At 53.7% G+C, this 14518-nt stretch overlaps 3 protein-coding genes across 3 annotated transcripts; 2 read left to right on the top strand and 1 right to left on the bottom strand.

The window, feature by feature from the left end:
* Positions 1 to 801: 801 nt before the first annotated feature.
* Positions 802 to 3775, top strand: CkaCkLH20_02789 (kinesin family protein; the record flags this gene model as incomplete). The annotated part of the gene is made up of 2 exons (XM_038885508.1): positions 802 to 1597; positions 1647 to 3775. 2 exons carry the CDS (start codon positions 802 to 804, stop codon positions 3773 to 3775), a joined length of 2925 nt encoding a protein of 974 aa, XP_038749439.1.
* Positions 3776 to 9075: 5300 nt separating this feature from the next.
* Positions 9076 to 10935, top strand: CkaCkLH20_02788 (uncharacterized protein; the record flags this gene model as incomplete). Its single annotated transcript, XM_038885507.1, has 1 exon — positions 9076 to 10935. One exon carries the CDS (start codon positions 9076 to 9078, stop codon positions 10933 to 10935), a length of 1860 nt encoding a protein of 619 aa, XP_038749438.1.
* A 1490-nt stretch (positions 10936 to 12425) lies between these two features.
* On the bottom strand, positions 12426 to 12629 carry CkaCkLH20_02787 (uncharacterized protein; the record flags this gene model as incomplete). Its single annotated transcript, XM_038885506.1, has 1 exon — positions 12426 to 12629. One exon carries the CDS (start codon positions 12627 to 12629, stop codon positions 12426 to 12428), a length of 204 nt encoding a protein of 67 aa, XP_038749437.1.
* Between the last annotated feature and the right edge of the window lie 1889 nt (positions 12630 to 14518).

Below are 14518 nucleotides of genomic sequence, written 5' to 3'. Positions count from 1 at the left end.
AAAAAGAAAACCCACGCCATACTACGCAGTACATAGACGCCGCCGCTAGCGCAAGGAATACAGCTCGACCAAAATCCCGCTACAGTCAGACCTTTGTTTTCCCTTCTGCACCTGGGCCGGCAGAAGCAACAACCTCCTTTTGGACGACAGGGAATACTCCTGTGAGGCATACGAGTTGGCTTCTTTCCAGGAATCCCCCCCAAAAGTCTCGACGTTGGCCACTCCTCCACTCCTGCATTTCCCGCCAACCACCAAACAATTCGGGAACACTATACCGCTCGACTACACCCACAACCTCGTAAGTTCAATACCGCCCACCTCCCTGCCACCTCCCGCTCCCGCCTCGTGGGATCGCCCTCGTCGCTGGTCAATCTGCATGTCATGCTTTACTCCCGTGCTCGCCGCTATGATTGTCAGGATCCCGGTGCACTGACAAGTCTCCTGCCAGCAACAGCGTCGAAATCCGATGAAAAGTTCCCACGTCACCACCCTACACACCCTCAACGCATAATAACGTTTCATACGTCCCTGGCTCTCGAGAGTTCCAACGTGCCGGGATACAAGCCATACGAAGGCCAGCCCCCCGTCGACGTTTGCGGTCTTGGGACGAATCAAACCCACGCGAACAAGTCCCTCGTTATCGACGTAATCAGCCTTCCGACGATTGCCCCCTTTCTACCCTCCGAGTTCATGGACCAACCGACTCTTTGCTTGCTCCCGACAATCTAGAAGGTGTTCTGCCCGATTTTGGGTATTCCGTTACTTTGCAGAACACCCGGTTCCGATTGATTGTTACACGTAATGGCGACGACACTTCCACGGCCAGCGAGGCCGTCAAACGGTCCGCCTACGATGGCCTTGCCTGCTCTTCCTGTCCCCAAGACTAGGAAAAGCACCGGAAACTTGCCTACACCGGCCTCCAAATCGAGCCCGACGACACCCAACCCCAAGAGCGGTCTTCGGGCTCCTTCGTCGTCCTTCCTCCCTCCCACGACCCCCGCCCCAACATCAGCACTTCCGCAACCGCGTGCGGTCTCTGCCATGAGCACCTCTTCTGTTAAGACGTTGCGCAAGACAGTGAGCATTAACTCGTTCCCCCAGCCGCCTCGAGGCGACAATCGCGTCAATAGCCTACCCCCGAGTCCACTGGGTGCTGACTCCTCGCGGAATCCATCACGCAAGTCAAAGGGCTCCACCACATCCAGCTATTCTCATTTGAGCAACGGGGCTCCGAGTCTTTTGAACAACAATGCCGAGGGGAAGTCGATATCAAGCGCGAGCGTTCGCATGTCGGACGGGCTTATCAGCATATCATCGCCACCTCAAAGCAGGAGCTCGTCCGCGCAGGACTCCTATTCAACTTCGGCGACGACGTATGATGACCCCATTGACGGAGCAGCGGCAAAGTCCTTATCTGACAACATCAGTGACAAAAGAGGTTCCAAGCTGGACGGCAAGGGTAATGTCGTAGTCAGTGTGAGAGTAAGACCGGACGCAGGCGGCAATGAAAACAACAAAACCGAGGGGGAATGGATGGTCGACGGGCGCAAGTCTCTTGTTGCTTACAGGGGAAAGGAAGGCGGTGACTACTTCTATGGTATGTTCCTTACGTATGCGCTGCGAACTCACTTCTGACGCGATGACAGATAACGTTTTCACGACACATGACGATAATAGCCGAGTCTACGACTGCATAGCAAAACGCTTGGTACGCCGTGTAATGGAAGGTTACCACGGAACAGTTTTCGCGTACGGTATGACTGGTACCGGAAAGACGTTCTCGATGCAAGGAACCGCCTCTTCACCGGGTGTTATCCCTCTAGCGATTACCGATATTTTCTCCTACATCAGGGAAACCCCGTCCCGCGAGTTTCTCCTTCGCGTCAGCTACCTTGAAATCTACAACGAAAAGATTCACGACTTACTCAGCATGTCCACTGGGCCCGGCGCTGGGGCCAACGGTGGACAAGAGGAGATTAAGTTGCGCGAAGACAGCAAACGTGGAGTCTACGCCAGCCCCTTGAAGGAAGAAATCGTGCAGAGTCCGACACAACTCTTGAGGGTGATTGCCCGCGGAGACCAAGCGCGCAGGACAGCAAGTACCCAGTTCAATGCGAGGAGTTCTCGAAGTCATGCAGTGGTGCAGATTGTGGTGGAGAGCCGAGAGCGGATACCAGGGAACCCTGGAGGCGGCGACAGCAAGCGATCCGGCATGCTACCCGGCGGTGTGCGCGTGTCAACCTTGAGCTTGATCGATCTTGCTGGATCTGAGAAGGCCGCAGAGTCCAAGGAACGAAGGACAGAAGGTTCACATATCAACAAGAGTTTGCTGACTTTGGGCACCGTCATCTCGAAGCTGTCTGAACACAAGGACAAGGACGGAAAGGCAGCCGACAAGGATGGAAAGCACTTGCCATACCGAGACAGCAAGCTGACCAGATTGTTGCAAGGGGCTCTGTCAGGCGGCTCTCTCGTGAGCATTCTATGCACCATCCAGATTGGAGCCGCCGGCAGTGCAGCCTCCTCCAACTCTCACACCTCGGAAACAATCAACACCCTGAAGTTCGCGTCACGAGCCAAGAACAACATCGTCAGTCATGCCAAGAAGGCCGAAGAAGCTCTTGGCGCGGGTGGCGACGGCGGCGCAAGAGTCCTTCTGGAACGATACCGCATGGAAATTCAGGAACTGCGGCAGCAGCTGGACACGCAGGCCAAGGAGAAGAACTCAAAGAATGCCGAAGCAGAGAAAGAAAGAGACGCCGAGGAGGAGAAGGCCCGGGAACTCGAGGCTGAACATCGGCATGAAGAGCAAATGCTCGAAATGCAACTCGCCCGCACAGCCCTCAAGGAACGGATCGATCATCTTAATCGTCTGATCTTGAGTTCCAAATCAATTGGCGTCAACGCGAGCGGCTCCTACAGCGCCTTGGGCATTCACACAAGGACTTCCATGGCGTCTGTTCGATCCTCATTGGCTACATCAAATGGCGGCAGACCCATACTCGAAAGAACGGCGTCCATGACGTCGGCATCATCGACGATCGGTCGTCGATCTAGTGGCCGATCAAGTGGAGGGCAGCGAGTGTCCAGCGGCGAGGGCGGAGGCATCACGGATGACGACAGCGTCGGCGAGTTCGGAGACGGTAGCGCTTCGTTGACGGCACAGAACCGCGCTTTGCAGGCCGATCTTGCGGACAAGACGAGGTACATCCAGACGCTTGAGAAGAGGCTCATGCAGGCACGAAGAGCCAGTTCCTCCCGGACTTCGGTCGGCTTCTCTGCCCCTAACAAGGGTATCATGGTGGGGGAGGACCATAGTGTGTCGACCGTACTGAGGGAGAAAGACGCCGAAATCGCCGAGCTGAGGGCACGACTGGACGACAAGGACCGAATGTTGGCTGCGCTACGTTCCGCAGCCCGTTCCAGAGAAGTGGCAGAAGGGACGGAAGGCCGGACATCGGCTCTGTACGAACACAGCCCACCACCAACCATCAACCCGCCTCCGGCACCGCACAACGCTTTCGCCGGCCGATCGAACTCGCTGACGAACCCTCGCAGTCGCACCAAGAGTGTTGACGAGGTGAATAAGATTCTCGACGAGATGATCCAAGACCGCGTGGAGACCGGCCACCTCGTTAAGGGCGTCAGAGGAAGTATTCGGGTTGCCAGCGAGCGCAAGCTGGAGCCCCACCCGGAGCACTCACTGCAGATGGAGCCACTGAGAAGGACGGCATCGTTTGATGACGGTACTAGGCCGGCAGCAGTGGAGGCGTGAGACTTTTCTGTTGGACAATGAGACTTCAGTTTTCTATCATGTGGTGACAAAGGGGGGTTTGGGTCAGGTTTCATACGAGAGCCTCTTGTAGGCATGGAAAGGCGTTCAGGATGGGTCGACACACGACTCTGTTTTGGTTTTCTTCTTATACCCGACAACTTTTCTTCGCCATGGTACTTGGCTGAAAAGGCATCTTATGCCTTGTTTCTCTGCTCGGAATCAGCCTTACCGGACGTCTTGTTTTATTAGCGTGGCAGAAGGAGGGGGGGACCGGTGAAGAGTTTCTTGTCACGATCAAGTCGTGCGACATTGAAGCACGCCGGGATCAGGTTATTTATTCGGGCAGAAGGCTCGCTCTGCGGGCAGCAGGAAAAGCGACGAGGTCTGTCACTGGCTTTTAATATTGGGCAGATGATTGTGATGGATCATGTACATCAGAAAGCAGGCCTGGTCAGCTAGCTAATTACGGACGAGGAGCGACGAAAAAAAGACAAGACTATGATCTATCAGATGCAGCCTCCCATTCATTGCCATTATATTGACTATGAGCCGCCGTGTGTGGATTGTCTATCTTCATCACGGCTGGCTGCCTGCAGGAAACTCGGCTTGGTTGGATTCTTCAGCTCGGGCTCGCGCATGTTGTGGTCATCACAACGGATGTGGTGTTCACCTGTTTGCGACCTGTTTGTTTGTTTGTTCCGTAAACACGACTTCCGTTTGAGGCACGCGACTCGCTTGACGAGACGCCCAATTCGTGATGTTGAGAGGATGACATGAGAGAGGGCAGCCTTCCAGAGACCCCAACGCCGAGGCCGCTCTGTGATCAGCAGCAGCCTACTCTCATGGAAAGAGAAACACCCGGCAGTGAGTCAAGCCAGTTGGTTAGTTAGCCAGTCGGTCAGCCTCACGAGCCAGATCGTACAAAAGGGGGGGCTGAAGTGGTGGGATGGCAGTTTGGCACAGATCGAAATTGGGTGGCGTCCGGGGGAAGGATTGAGAATCGCAGTCACTGGGTCCGTCACGGGAAGCTTCAGAAACAGACTTTGGGACGGTTCCCGGTACCGCGGTTTGGAACGAGGCGGCGATCTTTCTGGGTGTGCGTGGTTGGAGGGCTTGAGGAGAGAGAGGCGGGCAGTGCGCGGTGCATAGTAAGTTACATGGTAAGTGCAAAGGGGTTGAGCTTATTCTCTAGCCCCCGAAAACCGACCTAAGTGAGATGGACTAAAGTCGAGAGGAGGGTGGCATGGGAAAGGCGCGGTCCGTTCTCTGGGAGGTAGTTTAGCCCTCTAGACGCGTCGCGGCGTGGGAGGGACTTTGGGAAGTGAGGCTTAGGTTTTGTCGCAGAGTGTGATCGATGGGTGAGTGAGAGTGTGTGTGCACGGTTGCGATGACGTCCTGTCCCAAGTTAGTGACTGATCACATTTGAACCCTTTTTTCCCTCTGCCCCCCTGGGTGACATTGACTTTGGGCGCTCCCATGTGTTTGGATGATCGTGATGAATGGGAGGGAGCTTGCTGATTGTTGGTGTTGGTGTGAAAACTCGTGTTGGTGAGGGTGATTTGAGTTTGACCACCGCGAGCGCCTCGGATGGAAAAGGAGTTGGACTGTGCTCTATTTTTTTTTCTGGAATTTCTATTTCCATTTGCTCTGTTTGATGTGTCCATGTTTCGTAGACACCCTGGTGATTTTCAGATGACGCTTGGGGTTGTTCGAGGCTGAATGGAAAGAGAGGACGACGGGAATGCCTCGGTTCGTTTGCTAGGCCGATCGCCCGTGCTGTGCCCGACCGACAGGAGGCCTGCAGTTGCGGTTGACAAGTGAGGGGATCGCAATGAAATTTCCTTCGTATGACGGAGTAAATTGAGTTGGTCCCCGTTTGCAATAGCGATCTGCAGAGAATGGAGGCAGCAGAGAAAAAGTCAAAACCGTAAATGTAAGCTTGGACCTCTTTTCTCTTGTCTCTCACTCTGTGCCCCATTCCGTTTCCCGCGCATGACTCTCGCTCATCACGAGGTCGACTGCTGTATCTGGCGGAGCGGAGGTTTTGGTGGTTTTTTTTTTCTCATTTGTTTGCCTGGTTCGGACAACATGCAGGAGGCCTGTCGTTGGTCGTACGACGACCTCGTCCCACGGCGATATGTTTTTTGACGAGACTTTCTTCTTTGGCTTGCCGACTATCTCGCGCCTCTCGGAAACTCTGGAATCAGGACCGGATCCCGCGCGTGAAGTAAGGGTCAGGAGCAGATTTTCTCTTCTGTTCTTGTCAAAATTCAGATTCGGAAGCGGCCTAAATTGAGGGATCCAGAAAGGGGTCGTTGCCGGGGCCGTGATTCTCCATCTCTGCAGTCCACGTGCGGCCTTCTGAAAAGGGATTCTGTAGTGATCATGACATCGTCACTTTTTTGGCGCTTACAGGAGCTGCAGGAGGAGAGGGAGAGACAGACTCAGGGAGTGCATATCCGACAGGGGGACAGAAAGGAGGGATTTCGAGAATTCAACTGGACGAGGACGAAAGGGAAAAAGTCGGTCGGGATATTTGGATGGGTTTTGGCGGGACCACTGACGAGCCGTTTTGGTCTTGGTGATGATGACTTGACGGATGGGGCTTCTTGAGAAGGAAGTGATTCCCATCTCTGGGATGAGGTCCGGGAAGCCGCAGGTCTTGGAGATGGACGGGAGCGGTCGTGATTGGCTCGTCAGCAGGAAGTCGGCGGATCTCTTCCGAGAACCCTTGCCTCGACCGAGGCCTCTGAGTGGCTGCTTCATATTCCGCCTCTCAAGCGGCACCCCGGGGATTCTGAAACGTTCTAAATCGTGACTGGCAACGACAGGTGGTGGGGGAGAAGCATCACCCTTGCACCACCGGCTTCCTTTTTGGGCTCTTTGTCAGCGCCTGCCAGCCCTGGACCCCTGATCTTGCAGCAGATGCTCTTGACGGTTTTTTTTATTTTCCCTTGAGCTGCTGGGCTCTTGCAGGCCGTCCTCAGCGCTTGCTTTGGCGGCTTATTCTGTGGTTCAATTCCATATTTCCATGTCTGTCCACTTCTTCTGGCGTCCCGGTCACAAATGCTGCCCACAACGACGCGACAGCGGATACACCTAACAGCCAGGGCCCCTTCCCATCCCATGACTCTGGGATGAAAGGTGGTGTTCGCTTCTCTCGGTCTGGCGGGCAGTTGTTCGTCACCACCAACGGATCTGCTTGGGTATGACGATCCCGTGAGGATCTTCCCAGCTTCTTGCTTCTTCTGGCCTCAGCTATGGTCGAAATGCTACGCCAGCGAGTCACCCACTACGTAAGAGCCGTCGCTACCGCAGAGACTTGCTAGCTGACAGAAGAGAGAGGGGAGCTGAAGATGAGGGGAAACCCTGAACTGAGTTTCTATTCGGGGGTCGATCATGATGCCAAACACCGCCTTGCCCTTGAGCCTCGAAAGAAACCCGACGAGCCCGATGCGCATTGCCATTGAGGGACCACGAATACATCCCGCACTGCCACGCGGGACCTTCGGTTCCTCGTTTTGCTGGCCCGGTTGCCCATCGTCATCTGTCGAGCACTCGTTTCGCCCGCCTCGTTGGTCCAACGCTGCCCGTTGCAGTTGCACGGAGGAGGCGGCAAGTGTAAGACAATGTGTAGTCAGTCAGACTCAGCTCACAATAGACAGTGCAGCTTTGTCCTTTGTTACAAACGCAACGCCCCGACACCCCGGTTTCTCTTAGACGAGTACCATGTACGAATGGGAAAACCACATCGACAGTCCAAACCAAGCAGAAACGTGACAGCTGCTTCTCTGCTCCCACAGACAATGGCGCTACAGCCTTCGCGCGACTTGACACGAGCCCGACAGGACCAAGACAAGTCAAGACAAGAAAGACACGACACTGCTCTTCCTCCGGGAAGCTCTGACACGTCTTGTCCTCCCATCTTGCGCGCTTCCCCATCCGCCCATCCTTCGGCCCATCTTTGGCTGCTTGCCTAACCACGACCACCACCACCACAATCACCACAGGGCCACCCCCCTCACCTCGCCTCCGCTCTTCTCCCCCCGTTCCCTTCTCGTCTGTTAAATCAGGTAGGTATCAAAGTAAGAGAGGCCCGGACGAACAAGCCCTCTCGTCCGATCTCTTACCTCGCTTCGGTCCAATTGATTTTCAGTACCATACTCCCTCCTATTCTCGCTGTCACTGGCCTGGCATCGGATAGAGTTTGTTCGACAGAAAGGGGAACACCAAGGCCGAGGACTGGTTCCTCAGCTGCCGGTTGCATTGTTGCAAACAATATACCACAGACTGGACGAGACAGACGGACCGCAACACTTGAACACACACACGCATCACATGCGGCCCGGCATACGAAGCCGTCTCGTCTCGGTGAGAGCAACTCCGCCCGTCAGGTCTCCATCTCTGCATCTTGCATTTCAAAGTCTCCAATCTTCTTGTCTTGTTCGTCTCCAACCCGGCCGAAGGAGCGAACCCAACGCAGACACGAGCGCAGGGAATCTGCTGCAGCGCTGCAGCTCCCAGCTCCTCTCCTCCCACTCTTTCTCTTCCCACCTGCTCCAACAACCTCGAACCCTGGTCTTGATGATCGCCGCCAAGACCCACCATTGGTCATTTACTTCACGCAGTTGATCGCACTTTTCGTCTTCTTTCGTCGTCCCCTTGGGTCCTTTTCACTGCGTTTTCCATCAATTCTCGGACAAGGGCCCGTTGCCTTTTCCATTGCCGCTGGATCCCTTTAAGCTGCTGCAGCTGCAACCCTGAGCTACCCAAATCAATCCGGAAAAAAAAAAGTAGAGAGAAACTGGCCGAGTTGACGCAGTATTACTACCTCACTTCACCCCCACCATCCCCGGTCTTTCCAGCTTCTTTTCTCTCTCACCATCGACCGACCGCGCCACTGGCCTCGGTCTCGTGCTGTACGGATACGCAGAAGCTGCATTGCTCGTCTTCCACCGCGCTGACCACCGCATTGCCGCCTGCACTCCTCGGTTTCCCTTCTGTGCGACCATTGCTGGAACCGTTTACTATCATGAACGCTTCCTAGAAGGAAGAATACCCTCTCCGTCCATGACAACCAACTAGGCTCGACGCCCACCGACGCTCCTTAACTAAACCACGAGCAACCCGCCGAAATTCTCTTCTCGCGGCTTCAACTTCGTTCTTCAAACCGAAGCCGCCATTTTTTAAAAGATACCCATTGGTTCGACCCGTGTTAGTGGACGACCGACCAAAACGACTCTACGAACTTTCTATTTCCGGAGATACCAACAATTCATCATCACCAAAAGTTGCATATAATGCGAGCAAAGATGCCGGCCCCCTTGGACCTCAGCAAATCGAAGCTGTCGGTATCCGATCCGCGGATGAACCTCCGACGATCCGCTTCACATACCGGCACTTCAAAGTGGGAAAAGGTTCCTCTGTCCGCCACTTCGTCCCGCTTCAGCTTCAACCATCTTCTCTTCTCTTCTCCGCCACCATCGCCGAGTCTGCCGGCCCTCATCCCGCCGCCCCGGAAATCACCGATTCATCCCCGGCCCAGTCGCGTTTTGCGTTATACCTTTTGGGCGGCATTCACGGTTTTGCTGCTGTACTTTGCGACTTTCCCATTCCGAACCATCTTCGGCGGCATGCCGACGCTGAACTTGCCACATCTTACCGGCCATGACGACTTTGAGATGGTTGGGCAGGATGACTTGCCCGACTTTCCGACACCTATCGTGATTACCGACCACAGTGGAAGTTCCAAGTGGACTGTTTCGATTCCCCCGAGTTACGACTTCCCGCTGTCAGTGAAGGAGTATGGGGACATGTGCAAAAAGTGCAATGAAGTTGCTGCGCGTGTCAGAGACATGCGCCACCGGACTCAGATCCCCGATCAGAACCTGCTTGGTCATGAGGCTCCGAACGACCCATACTTCATCGATGTGTCGGAAGCTCAAAAGTCTGGTCTTCTCCCGGGCGTTGCGGACGCTTGGTCGAGCAAGGGCCAAGGCCATGACGGTGACCTGGTCGGAGAGAACAAGGACTCGCTGGTTGAGAAGCCCGTTTGTGAGAGCTCGATGACGTTCATCATGGAGACGGCGGACGCTGGCATCGGACATACCATCATGCAGCTCTGGACCTTTTACGGCCTCGCCAAGAGACAAGGCAGGGCTTTCTTCATCGACGACTCTCGCTGGGCGTACGGCAAGTACACCGACATCTTTCAGGCGCCCGCGACTCCCAACTGCCGCCCTCCCCCGCGCCACGAGATGATTCCTTGCCCGCCTCGAGCTCGCCATCTGGTCGTCACTTCTGAGACAGCAAAGGAGATGTGGGCTGGATCCCTGAGCAAGCCTCATTCCGACTTCAGGGCACAGGACGACGAGGGACTTCGGGAGCTGTTTGACCTAGCTCACGAGGGCTACCAAGCACTCTGGTATCTCAACAGGGACGACGCCACATATGTCGACAAGCGAGTCCAGGAGATCAAGACGAAGGCGCACACCGACTCCAGCTCCAACAACGGCGCCGTTGTCGGAGTCCATGTTCGCCACGGCGATTGCCATCCTCTTGAGTACCAATATCGTGGCACATACATCCCGATGGAAATCATCGCCAACGCCGCTCAGGAGGTCATCGACTCGAAGCACAACGACACCAGAGATGGCGCTGATGCCGAGATCGCCAAGCGCCAGTCCTTCATCGTTCTAGCCTCTGACGACCCGACTGTCTACGACTCTGAGGACTTCAAAGGTTCTATGCGCGCGCAGGAGCAGATCCGTCTGGCGTCCAAACAGGAGGTCCACAAGCCAACACCTGACAGGCACGTCATGCACCGCTTCGAGGACGAGGCTTTCGGCTGGGAAGGCGGATTCTTCGCCGCCATGTTCTGGAACCTTGGTCTCTCCTCCATGAGTGCCTCCAACGCAGCGACGGCCAAAAACAAGCAGCTTCCGCCTTCAGCCGAGGCGCTTCGTCTTCGAAGTTATGTGGGCCGCGCCTACATGATGGATCTCGCCGTCCTGGCCGGCTCGAGTGATGCCGTCGTTTGCACCGTCAGCGCCATGGGCTGTCGCCTACTGGCCGTCATGATGGGATGGGAGCGCGCCATCGAGTCCCATCACTGGATCAACGTCGACGGCCCCTACGGATGGACCGGTCTTTCGTTTTGATTTTGTTTATAGGAGGGCATGTATGGCTCGCTCAGCCGAGCCATGAGGACAGCATTCAACATCTACTTCATATGCATGGTTCCAGGTGTACGGCGTCAAAAGCGAAAGGCACATCGTTTTTTTCCTATTTTTCACGTTATTTCTTGATCCAACTTTTGGATGGCATTTTTGGGTTTATTTCTTTCGGGATTCATCAAAGAGATACCTCTGCAACTGCCACCGAGACGGGGCGTTGCATGCATTGAGGCTGAGAACAGAGAAACAGCCGACGGTCGTTACCTACATCTAATCATAAGTCAAACAAACAAAACAAACACAAACACCCAAACAATGAGGCGCTGCACTGATTAGGCAGACGCACTCGAGACTAGCTAGCAAGCAAAAATAAAAAAAGAAATATTGAAATAACTATGGTTTCATTGTTGCGGCGTCGAAGAGCCCTGGCACGTCGCAAGATGCGCAATGTAGCGTTTATCTGATCATGAACGTAAGCATGATGTATATGCCCTCCGCAACGAAATTGCTAATACATAACTGTGCCGTCTCGGCCGTGGGCAAGGAGGATAAGCAAGCACAATGCGTCTCCATTTTCTATTTGAATACCTGGGGTTGTCGCAGATGTTATCTTCGGGGTCGTGTTCGGGCCAAATCCGACCGCAGCTGATCTTTTCTTGGCAGGGCTCTCGGGGGCCGTGATGTTGGATGAATTCTGTGCGTGAATAGGGAAGGTGTGATCGTCCAAATCGGAGTCGCCGTCGATAGTGATCGGGAACTGTGATGTACCAGTGATCTGCTGTTCAGATCAGCAAGAATTGCAGAAGGATGGCCGGGCGATCCCTCGGTGGTGTGACGTCGCTGTCTCCGTCACCGTGATGGTAGTAGTCATCGTCGTCGTCGTTGTCTAGTTGTTGAGTATTATGGCACCACTATGTGCAAGTGACAGCAGGAAGAGCTTTCGAACGATCAAAGATCTACCCTATAGTCTAAATGGAGTCTGATGATAGGAGCATCGCCTTTGAGAACCGCCGAGCTTCTGCCTCTGGCGACCACGACATCTCTCGGAGAAGATGACAGGCGGAAGGTCTCGTTGAGAAAGAAGCGGTGCAAGGGCATCGCAGGGGTTCTTAGATAATATATACCCGGGAGAGCAGCGTGTATGAAAAGTGATCGAGGTTCTCCTCCAACCGGTAACATATGAATATCCACTCGCGGCTTAGGGGAAAAGGGGTGAGTATGCGCGAGCTGTCTTGTCAACAGCAAGGAAGAATTATTGCTGGGCGAATCGATATCCGAATACTTTCGACCACTTGGTGTTTCTCGACGGTATTAAAAGGGGTTCCGCAGTTGGCATTAGCTTAACTCTGCACTATCTCATCTTGGCCCATTCGAACCATCTGTCAAAAGCAAGTTCATTGTGAAGGGTATTTCTGGATGGTTGATTTTGCTGTTAATGTTCTTAACTACAATGATCGGATGGTCATGTTCTATTGCTACTTATTCTCGCGGTATACGTCGGAAACAGTGACCGGCTCCAGGGCCAGCGGCACCACGATGGCGTCGGGGTAGACCATCCAACGTCTGAGTACCACGCCGGACGGCAGGTTTACTGCCGAGCAATCGGCCGCCTCGGCACTCATGGAGAGCTCGGGGTGAATGTAGACTTGCGAGGGTGCTGATGAGGACGAAACGTTCATGTCTGTTTTCGGTTTGACTTCCAGAAACGAAGCTACAATCTCATCATATAGACCCGTAATTACTGCAAGCATGACAGATTTTAGGAATGCGGCTATGAGTGTGCGCATCTTGAGTTCGACAATCTCTTTCCGCAGATGTGTAACGAGAACGCCCGGGACCGAGTAACTGGGACTGGGAGTCCTGACGGTAGCATCGTACTCTTGGATAATCGCCTTGTCTTTCCCCTATGAATCCGCGCGGAGAGGATGGACTTTGACATGACTGACCAGCCAACATGAAGTCAACGACTACTTCATTCAATGCTCCGAAGATAGGCCAGGCCAAGTGAACATGAAAACATGGGAAAGACGGTTCGATGTCGTCGTCGACACGGTCTTCTACTGTGTTTCCGCTAGGAAGTATTCCTGCGCTGTGTTGACGAGGGACGAAGAAGGACGACGATTCGGAGACATGCTATGTCGAGATTCAGTGTCTGGCTGCTTGAGCAAATACAATATGTTCAATGTAACGATTCCTCAGGTTACTTGGACTCTGATGAAAGCATTCGACAATCCACTTCGAGCATGCTCTTACAGATTCTTCAAGACCAGGACCAGACGAACCATATAAATACAGGGCCCTTCACGGCACACATGGACACAGAGATGTCAATTAAGAGTATTGGGTTTTAGATGAAAACAGCCCGGTTGAGTTGCTGTTCGTAGCCACCTCGCACATTGATCTTCGTTCATAATCATCACAGCTTCTAAACATGATAAAATGAGCATAGATGGAGCAGCTCACTGTACAGAGAAAACAACAAAGCATCGTAGCTGATTGTGTATTGGTCTAAATCTGACAAGTACGTAAAAGGGACCTAAGTGTTGGCTCCTGGGATTCTGGGAACACCGAGTCACAAGGTGGCGGCTGGCCGGGTTGCCGGATCAGCCGTTTCGGCATGTCTTCTTCGACGTATCGTCGTTCTTCGCTGCCCGCGTACTATTAGCCGGGAATAAATGAGAAGCACCAGTATGAAGGACTTACACACGTCGTTTATGACGTGATCAGATCGACGGCCTCTGGTACAACAAGAACAGCGAGAGTGCGCGCATCGTCCACGTGCTTGCTGACATGGAGAACGACGATTTCAACTCTGATCCTGTCTCACAACCGCGAAAGAGTACTTTAGGAGCCTTTGAGAGAGAATCAGGGCCGAAGGCAACTTCGGTTGAATTGGTATGTATGATTGCCTTGGATTGATGTATTTGAATTGCTCTTGCTTGGACTGACTTGGCTGATCTGGAACAACTACTGGGGCTTGATGTGATTTGAACGGGGCTGATCTTGCTCAACCAGAAACTGATGCGCCGTGAACAACACACTGAGAAGTCTGTGATCAAGGTGAGCTCATCTTGCTCAGCGGTCTCCGGCCTCACACCGTTCAACTGATGAAGCCGAACTTGATCCCAGCTGTTAGACCCCTTACGCAGGAGCTCTCGAAACAGGTGATCTGCAGTTCTTTTCGATGTACCATTGATACGCCGTGATAAGAACATACGGTGACCATGTATCGCTTTCCCGTATAGCCCAGCAGGCGCTTCGCCCAGAAGTACAGGCCTTGACGGGCCAGACTTTCGGTAATTAAGACGACAATTTATCCGGGCATTCTCAAAGATGTAACTGGTAGCTATGAATGATTCCAACCATCATGAAGTTCCACTTTGAAAGACGTAGTGTTACCCTATGTGATGCAAGTCGGCATATTGACTGGTGAAGTCAGAAGGCAGGCTGGTCGACCCTCGTCCAGATACCCGCACCTCGTATTCGGGTTCCGAATGCCGCTTCAAAGTCCATTCACTCTTCATTAGTCTAGGATCGGAGACTTGCGGGTTTTGTTATCTTCGGACTC

This window comes from Colletotrichum karsti (assembly GCF_011947395.1).
Source record: "Colletotrichum karsti strain CkLH20 chromosome Unknown Scaffold6, whole genome shotgun sequence".
NCBI classification, from domain to species: Eukaryota; Fungi; Ascomycota; class Sordariomycetes; order Glomerellales; family Glomerellaceae; genus Colletotrichum; species Colletotrichum karsti.
The sequence above is the reverse complement of the archived record's forward strand: the minus strand, read 5'-3'. Positions and strand labels throughout refer to the sequence as shown.